The sequence below is a fragment of the Echinococcus granulosus genome (assembly GCF_000524195.1).
Source record: "Echinococcus granulosus chromosome Unknown EG_S00121, whole genome shotgun sequence".
Taxonomy (NCBI): Eukaryota; Metazoa; Platyhelminthes; class Cestoda; order Cyclophyllidea; family Taeniidae; genus Echinococcus; species Echinococcus granulosus.
Window position 1 is genome coordinate 203,602 of NW_020170501.1, and position 9,300 is coordinate 212,901.

Consider the following 9,300-nt stretch of genomic DNA (forward strand, 5'->3'; position numbering starts at 1 on the left):
CTTTATTTGTATTAGACATGGGTTTGTGATTAGTTGACGATTCAGTATATATACTATTGGTATTAGGGGAATTCGCGTTTACTTTAAAACCTCTTACTTCTAATCCATATAAACTGTCTACTTCTGGCAAAATGCTGTTTTATCAGACAGGGCATTGCTGGAACTGCAGCCCAACATTAGCTTACCCATCCCCACAAAGTGCCCTTCTCTCTGACAAATTCTGCCACCATCTCTTTCTCGTCGTCCTCAATCCCCCTGCAATAAGTTGGCTGACTGGATAGAGGACGCAGTGCTCTCCAGGAGATTGACCACAACTACTACGAAGTGGGACTCGCACCCACTGAACCCCTCACAGCTGGGAAGGTGTATTTAGCCGCACACGCATTGCGTCACCGACTCCATTGCGATTATTCAGAGCAACACCCACCCACAAACACCCATTTCTCACGCAGCCCTCACATGCACAGCACCACATCTACGGTTCGTCGACTACGTGCCAACACAAGAACACAAAGCACTGGAGGGAACCAACACACGACCCACACTCCCTCGCAAGAAATCACTCCCACCCACCCGGAAGACTAACTCAAAATCAAAATCACCAACGTTTATTTGTTTAAAAATAGTATTCTATACAAGTACAAGACAACACTCTACTTTTTCAACTCATTCAAAGCAATCTTTAAATCATCTTCTATCAGGAAATCCCTCTTTGCCAACTGAGCCTTCAGTTTTGCCATTTCCAGCAGGTTTTCCAAGTCTGCACCACTGCAAACAAGGCAACAGAAGTGGTCCGACATCCATCGTGGATGCACGCATACACACTCACCCACCTCACGCAATCACTCACCTCATTCCATCAGTGCGAGAATCGGCCGCAACACGTTGCAGCACCTCTGTTCCACCTTCAATTCTTGGAGCAGTAGCCCCACGAGTGCACGCGGAGAGGACGTCAGCTCGCTCGCATTGAGACACCGGAGGCGCAACGCTCAAATGCAGACCCAGGCGTCCTGGTCTTAAAACTGCTTCGTCAATCATATCCTTCCTATTCGTCGCGCCCACTACAAACACCCTCGCCTGTCGGTGCTTGTCAATTCCATCCAACTCCACCAATAACTGGTTCACCACACTCACTCGACTGCCTGCATTTCCAAAATAGGCCAATTAAACTCTCCTATCCACCCACCTACAGTGCTGTCCATCCAAATGGCCACGTACCAGAGGTCTCATCTACATCTCGTCGTGGACAAATGGCGTCGATTTCGTCGAAAAAGATGAGGCAAGGTTGACACGCGCGTCCTCGCTCGAATATTTCCCTGATTCGGCGCTCGCTTTCACCTTGGAACTTGTTCAGAATCTCTGGACCCTTCACAGAGAGAAAGTTGAGTCCAGCGGTGTTGGAGAGGGCCTTGGCAATCAGTGTCTTGCCACACCCTGGAGGTCCTTCCAACAAAACACCTCCAGATCGCCTTCGCAGAGCTTGCGCTCTTTCCCAATCGTCTATGAGAAGCTAGGAGACATTTACGAAGAGTAATAATGAACTAGTTAAGGCACACCGACTTTGAGGGCTCCAGTCCTCCGTCTATGTTTCTAGACAGTGTCCAATAAAGGAGAAAGTTCGGATTTGAAAGAGTCAGAACTCTGGAGACTGATTCAATACCACCTTCCTCTGTGTCAGATATAATTCAGAGAGACCGCTAAGCAACGCCGAAATGCCAACAAGGCATGAGAGAAGACTGGTCACAAAAGCCAACTCCATGAAACAACCTCTTTCGTCTTCAGACAAGGAAAAGCGATTCTCCTACGTAGTGGGTTCAAAACGTCCATTGGTTAGGAGAGATACAATGCAAATGGACCCAACAAGGCCGTTTGCACAGAGGAAGTGACAAGCAAACACGCTAGCAACTACTGTTAAACGGAACTCCCTCTTCGGTACAAAATCATCGCGGAATCCACATTCCTCCAGCATATCCGACTACTTTGTGGAGACCGAAGCAGAAGGAGCACCAAGAATGGGAGTTAAAGGAAGAAAGGAAGGAAGGAATGAAGGAAGGGGGATGGTGAGGAGACCCCTCAGTCTCCCCGCCAGTTGTTAATAAACCTTACTCTATATTCAACTAGAACAACGTACAGTCAGTAGGGAGCGATGGTAAGGAAGAATAATGGCATTACTTGAACCGAACGTACCATAAATTGATTGTGCAGATGCATCTTAGTCTCCTCAAGGCCACCAACATCATTCCAAGTCACATCAGGAACTGTTACGAATTCTGCAGTATTTTTAACCGCCGGTGTGACTTGAGTCAAGGCCACATCCAACACATCTCGTGTCACTCGACCCAACGACTTGCACTACAAATAAAAGTTAGAAACGAACGAAGGTCACGCTCATGAACTCACCCAGTCACTTTACTGAAAGGCAATTAGCCACGCACCGAACACACTTCCTCCATCGAGCAACACCGCCTTAGACGCTTTCACTCATGCTAAATCGGCAGCAGACCTTACAGAACGATCGTTTTGCCTCCAAGTTCGCTGAATTCAGTGCCCTCGTTGGCGCGTTTAGAGCCTACGTCTCGCCTATCATCGCGATTACAGGGATCCTCGGAAATGGCCTCATCATATACCTTTTTTGGCGCGAAAAACCACGCACCCGATTCTCCGTATTCGCTATCAGTTTGGCCTTAGCTCACACCATCTCCCTTGTCATTAATACCATCATGGATGACTTCCTCGGCAGAGGTTTGCACTACGCAACTGGCGGTGCATTTTCTGTCAAATTGGATGCCACCTCAGAGGCAAGTTGCAAATTGCTGGAGTACTTGCCCAACACCATGTACTTCACCGCCTCTTACCTCGTTGCGGTCTTCTCCATCGACCGCGTACTTACTACCTACCACCCAATTCGATTTCACGCTTGCCGCTATCGCAAACAAGCCATTCTGGCCTGTCTCATTGTCGCAATTCTCGGCGCCAGTGGCAATATCCCCACCCTCTTCGTGCAAACTTTAAGGCTGGAGACGGAAGGCAACATCGCCTGTCGCATGGACCGAAGCAGAGCTCTGCTAGCCGACTTCGCCATCGTTTTCACTACCATTGTGACTTTCTTCCTACCCGTGATAATAGTCCTCGTGCTCAATCTCATAATCATACAACAACTCTGGAGGGCCCATCGGTGGCGTACAACGATGACAGGTGGCGCAAGAGGTGCTCAGGGGATGGGACGCATCACCGGCCACTTGGCAATGACCACGTGCTTCCTCCTTCTCTACCTTCCCCTCGGCATCGTCGTGCTCATGCGCCTTCATGTCACCGTCTGTCTGGGTGAGGAAAACACACCACGAGCCATCCGTATCATCAATATGAGCAAATTCCTCTCCTCTCTGAAGGACGTCGCCTACGCAGTCAATTGCCTCATCTACGCCATCTTCCTGCCAAAATTTCGGGCTCGTCTGACCAGTCTTTGCGGCTATCACCGACCACACAACTAATGTTATTAGGAAAAATGACTTACCAAAGTAAAAGGACTTCTAACCTCAACCAATGTTGATGCTTCTTCCTCTGACCTGGACATTAATTCCATTCGAAGAGCAAGAACTAGCCGAATTAAGTCACCCGCTTCGTAGCCTGGTGTGCGATGAGCGATTTCTCCTAGAGTTAGATCCTCCGCCAATACGAGCTGTGATCCCTCCTTCATGGAAGGCCTATCCCCCTCTTCTAGGCTTGAAACCTCGTCCACAAGAAATTGGGAAAGCAGACTACAGGAGTACATGCCAGACATAGTTAATGCGATTAAATGTAGTAGAGCAATGCAGAAAACGAAGGGTCTAACCTTAACCGACACGATTCTTCCATCATGCCAAAAGTGAACCTGTGCGTAAATAAGTCTGTAACGTCTTGAGGAAGACTCGCTATCAGTCTACGAGTCTCACCAACAACGACTATGCCAGTGCCAACGCATTCTACAACAATGATAAACATCCAATACCTCACCTATTAAGAGTTCGTTCTTCAACAAACAGACGACACGAAAAGTCCCAACGGGAACGTTCTGCTTTTCCATACTATCAATGGCATCAATGTGGAGAATGCAGGGCGCATTGATCTGGAAGGCAGTAGAACACGTTACAAAGACGCAAACCTTGGCCTGATTGAAAATTTCGCGCCAAGTACGAATAGTTGGAGTAACAAGACCTACAGTAACGGAGAGATAATTCACTTGGAGGGTCTACAAAATGTGGGACGACCAACTTAAAGTACCCCTGCAATGGCCTTGATAAGTGTGGTTTTGCCACAAAAGGGTGGACCATTAATCAACACTGTGGGCCAAACGTCCGGTAGATTCGACGGCTTTAAGTGACACTTGAAAGCAAGTTGCACTTGTTTCTGGTTAAAAGACAATAGAAGAACAAAGCATGATACCAACCAACAAAGCTGGAGGCACCGTGTTGACAATGTCATCGATTTTCAACGTCGGAATGCAGCAAGAGATGTCAATTTCTACAAAGGACAACTAGAACAAAGCCTTCTACAAACTCAGCACAGATGACAGTCTCAGTTTCTTTGGAACAGGAGCGCTCGGTTCCGTATCCATGGCATCACTCCCACCAGGAGGACGTTTTTGGTCGGTTGACACCTCAGGAACCTCTTCCACCATCATTTCTCTAGCACTTACAAGCCTTAAAGCTACTCGTAACAAGAGCAATAAATGTCAACAAACCTTTTAGAGCATCTTTGCGCCAATTTCTAACATTATCTTTGGTACACGTCGTTTTCCTGTCAGTAATTACGAAATTTATGAATTCTTGCAAAGAAGAAGGGTCCTCCGCAACGGCTATGAACTTATCTGAGATAACAACATATGCTTTATCTTACGGCCTCCGCCAAGGGAATTAGGAATTTGCGTTGCACTTGGGGAGCGATATAACCCTGAGAATCATTCATCATCATCGCCGGCGTGATGCTACAGATTAAAGTCTCCCATAACCGATGTCACCCAATCACGTGCGAGGTGGGACTAAGGTTAAGATCGTCATCATCATCACAAAAGCGCTTGTTTTGCGATATTGGCTAGGGTTTTGTCCATTTACATTGCTCTAAAATTAGGCATTTGCAAAGTAGCTAAGAGAGTGCCATGCAAAATAGGCATGGAACCACTAGCAACTGAAGCACGTATGGGATCAATGAAAGTCAAATGCCACTTTACTGATTCTATTTTTACTTTGTTATATAATGATAAATGCTCTTCAGCTAGTTGACTGGACAGACATGAGTGCTGTTCTACATGTCTTGTTGCAGCACTCTGAGCCTTCCTTGAAGACGAGGGTAAACGTAACGCCGTGGTATGGACCCGTGGTCAGCCCACCCGGAGAAGGTACAATGGCCAAGGCACGAAGTAGTCTTTTACCAAAATCGGGAGTTGGACGACCAACTTATTACATCTTTGTTGGTTTACTACTTCCGGTTCCACAACCTTGCATCCCAACAGTGGTAAGAATGCCTAAATTCTTGAGAAAGAAGCCAGAGTTTGCTTCCTTTCTGAGTCTGGTACCATCAGCTCAGTTTGGATACTCGCTCGATCTACCCTTTCGTGGCCTAAAGTTGTGTTTAAATGATCGTGTTTTACAGACCAGAATTGCCGTGTTTGCATCTGACCTTACAGTGCCGTTGATACCACGGGCACCAAGGTTTGATGTCTTATGCTGTTTTTCTAAATGGAACACTCACCCTGCAATGTACTATCGAAGCTAAATTCCTAAAATAGCATGACTTCGTGGAGATGTGTATGTGGTTGTGGTTCATCGTTGGTGGTGAATGCGAAGGATCCAGGAAAAGGTGTACTTCGTTGAGGAAAGTTAGAATGCGGAGTTGTCACGGTAGCTATTAAAAGAGGGTTGCATGAGTGCCTAAATCAACTTGTGAAGTATTTCTCTTCTCCCCTTATTTCTCACTTCCAATCTTTCATCATTTCGACAAACGAACAGATGTTAGGTTGACGAATTCCCTCCCTGAAGTCGTTGATTTGATACACCCAAACTCGATGCTAGTAATCAGTGGCAAGACATGTCGATTAGTCAACATCATTGCTTTCACTAGTGGAGAGGCATGCTACTTCCTGACCTGCACTCTGCACCTCTTCCACCCCATCCCTCCGTCATTCAGCCGTAAAACGGAGGGATATTTACCATCCTCGATGCCGTTTAGACCTTCTAGATGTGTGCTCTTTTCTGGTTATCAAATAGACGATTGTGCTTTGCGGCGGGGGTGGAATCACCATCTTCGAGCAGCCCAATTCCAAGAGCGATGACCTACTTTGCAAAGGAAAGAGTAGTCTTCACGGAAGTGTCTGTGACGTCTTGGCGTTCGTTCGCGTCATCGCACCTAGTGCCAACGACAACAAGGTACCACGAATTGATGGACCAGCCGACCGAGAGAACGACACCGTCTCCGTGATTAGGGTCAAAAAGTATCAATCTTTACCAACCTGTCATTAATTTTCCACAATTTTGGTCTTTGCATAATGCGGCATCGGGCGTATCTTGTCATGGATGTCAGGCCCATGACGAAACAGGTGCTATTCTCGCAGTGAACTGAGCATTAAAGTCGTTTTGTTTGTGTCCTACTTATATGTGTTTAAGTAGACTGACAACCAAAGTACAAGGCGGAACGGTGAAGGTGGTTAGCCTTCCACAATGTTCCACTACCATTCTGACCTGCTTCCAGTGGGCAGGGAGCGACCTGGACACTTACTGTGGTCCGCAAATATCGCCTAGTGGACTACCCGCTAACCGCATCCTCAGGATCGTGAGAGCTCGCGTCAAGACTAGTCGGTTTGACTCGTAGTAAAGGAGCGACCCGCCAACACCACCAAAGCCAAGGGCTGGATGACCTCCCAGGTATCCACGACTCCACGCAGAGAGCAACCTCACAAAGGCACTTCACGTTCGACGTTGTGGCGCCACCGTCGCCCAACCGACACCTCCCAACCAATAGACTACTGCGGAGGCTCAAACTTCAACAGCCCAACCGATAGCCCGACACCTCACTGCACCGCAACGATCAGACGACACGACAGTAAGTCTTTACTTAAAATACAAATACATTACACCAAAGAAAGGGGGGAGAAGCATACAAACGTGTCTGGAAATCATCGAGTGGCAGAGCAGAAACGCATTAGTCAACCTCCTCAATAGTGGGACCACGGCCACCAGAACTCGCACCACCCATGCCACCACCACCAGGCATGCCTCCTGGCATACCTCCAGGCATGCCACCAGCACCACCTGCCTCCTGGTACATCTTCGTGATGATGGGATTGCACACACTCTCCAACTCCTTCTGTCTGTGCTCGTACTCCTCCTTATCCGCCTGTTGGTTCCCATCCAACCACTTGATCGTCTCTTCACACTTCTCCGTTATCTTCTTTCGATCCGACTCGCTTATCTTATCCTTCACCTTCTCATCTTCCACTGTCGACTTCATGGTGAAGGCATAGCTCTCCAACCCATTCTTGGCTGCCACACGATCCCTCTGCCTTTCATCCTCTTGTTTGAACTTCTCGGCATCATTCACCATCCGCTCTATCTCCTCCTTCGATAGGCGACCCTTGTCATTGGTGATGGTGATCTTATTCTGCTTCCCTGTCGACTTGTCCACTGCCGACACGTTGAGGATGCCGTTAGCATCTATATCAAACGTCACCTCAATCTGAGGCACGCCACGGGGCGCTGGTGGGATACCCGACAGCTCAAACTTGCCCAGCAAGTTATTGTCACGCGTCATCGCGCGCTCGCCCTCGTACACCTGAATCAGCACACCCGGCTGATTGTCTGAGTAGGTGGTGAAGGTCTGTGTCTGTTTCGTTGGGATTGTTGTGTTGCGTTTTATCAGCGCAGTCATCACACCACCTGCTGTCTCCAGACCCAGCGACAGTGGCGCCACATCGAGCAGAAGCAGATCCTGCACCGCTTCCGACTTGTCGCCAGTCAGAATGGCTGCCTGCACCGCCGCACCGTAAGCAACCGCCTCGTCTGGATTGATGGACTTGTTCAACTCACGCCCATTGAAGAAGTCTTGAAGCAACTTTTGGACCTTCGGTATACGCGTTGAACCGCCCACCAACACTATATCGTGAACGGCACCCTTGTCCAACTTTGCATCCCGCAGCGCCTTCTCAACTGGATCCAACGTGCTGCGGAAGAGATCCGAGCACAGCTCCTCGAAGCGAGCCCGTGTGATCGATGTGTAGAAGTCGATGCCCTCCAACAACGAGTCGATTTCTATGTTCGCCTGAGCACTCGAACTCAACGTTCTCTTCGCTCTCTCACACGCCGTTCTCAGTCGACGGATGGCTCTCTTATTCGATGTCAAATCCTTCCCCCTATGCTTTCGCTTGAACTCCTCCACAAAGTGGCTAACCAGGCGAGAATCGAAGTCCTCACCACCAAGGTGCGTGTCACCGGCAGTCGACTTCACCTCAAAGATGCCATCCTCTATGGATAGGATGGACACATCGAAGGTGCCGCCACCCAAGTCGAAAATAAGTACATTGCGCTCCTTGCCTACCTTCTTATCCAAACCGTAGGCGATGGCAGCCGCTGTCGGTTCGTTGATAATACGTAATACATTCAGACCCGATATCGCACCCGCATCCTTCGTTGCCTGGCGTTGACTATCATTGAAGTAAGCCGGCACTGTGACAACCGCATCTGATACCTTCTTGCCCAAGTACGCTTCTGCAGTTTCCTTCATCTTTGACAGTACCATGGATGAGATCTCCTCTGCGCTGAACTGCTTTGTCTCACCACGATACTCAACTTCGATCTTTGGCTTGCCTCCTGAGTTGATCACCTTGAAAGGCCAATGCTTCATATCATCTTGCACTGCCTTATCGTCAAAACGACGTCCTATCAATCGCTTGGCATCAAATACCGTGTTGCTGGGATTCATAGCCACCTGATTCTTGGCAGCATCACCAATAAGACGCTCCGTATCCGTAAAAGCGACATAACTCGGGGTGGTACGATTGCCTTGATCATTGGCAATAATCTCCACCTTGCCGTGTTGAAATACACCAACACAAGAGAAAGTCGTCCCCAAGTCGATACCAACAGCTGGACCTTTCGACATAGCTTTGTGACAGGTATTGAGGTGTACGCGACCGCCGCAAGTCTATATATCAACCCCAAAAGCGATGTTCTAGAACAATTCCAAAGTGCGCGCAACATACTAGAATGTTCCTAGCCAATCAGAAAGCGCCACACTATCATACTGCTTTCTCATTGGTTGGCAATGCCATAC

The 9,300-nt window shown here is 48.3% G+C and overlaps 4 protein-coding genes across 4 annotated transcripts; 1 reads left to right on the top strand and 3 right to left on the bottom strand. All coding sequences in view use genetic code 11, as the record gives it.

The window, feature by feature from the left end:
* Positions 1 to 653: 653 nt before the first annotated feature.
* EGR_08860 (Nuclear valosin-containing protein-like protein) lies at positions 654 to 2,453 on the bottom strand (the record flags this gene model as incomplete). The annotated part of the gene is made up of 5 exons (XM_024498109.1): positions 654 to 768; positions 851 to 1,142; positions 1,219 to 1,510; positions 2,188 to 2,352; positions 2,436 to 2,453. The coding sequence occupies 5 exons, from the start codon at positions 2,451 to 2,453 to the stop codon at positions 654 to 656; spliced, it is 882 nt and encodes a 293-aa protein (XP_024347511.1).
* Positions 2,454 to 2,483: 30 nt separating this feature from the next.
* Positions 2,484 to 3,491, top strand: EGR_08861 (Neuropeptide S receptor; the record flags this gene model as incomplete). Its single annotated transcript, XM_024498110.1, has 1 exon — positions 2,484 to 3,491. The coding sequence occupies one exon, from the start codon at positions 2,484 to 2,486 to the stop codon at positions 3,489 to 3,491; it is 1,008 nt and encodes a 335-aa protein (XP_024347512.1).
* Positions 3,492 to 3,536: 45 nt separating this feature from the next.
* EGR_08862 (VCP-like ATPase) lies at positions 3,537 to 4,950 on the bottom strand (the record flags this gene model as incomplete). Its single annotated transcript, XM_024498111.1, has 10 exons — positions 3,537 to 3,566; positions 3,599 to 3,758; positions 3,833 to 3,962; positions 3,994 to 4,105; positions 4,142 to 4,228; positions 4,261 to 4,386; positions 4,427 to 4,500; positions 4,537 to 4,686; positions 4,721 to 4,841; positions 4,876 to 4,950. 10 exons carry the CDS (start codon positions 4,948 to 4,950, stop codon positions 3,537 to 3,539), a joined length of 1,065 nt encoding a protein of 354 aa, XP_024347513.1.
* Positions 4,951 to 7,173: 2,223 nt separating this feature from the next.
* On the bottom strand, positions 7,174 to 9,129 carry EGR_08863 (Heat shock cognate protein; the record flags this gene model as incomplete). Its single annotated transcript, XM_024498112.1, has 1 exon — positions 7,174 to 9,129. The coding sequence occupies one exon, from the start codon at positions 9,127 to 9,129 to the stop codon at positions 7,174 to 7,176; it is 1,956 nt and encodes a 651-aa protein (XP_024347514.1).
* Positions 9,130 to 9,300: the final 171 nt, after the last annotated feature.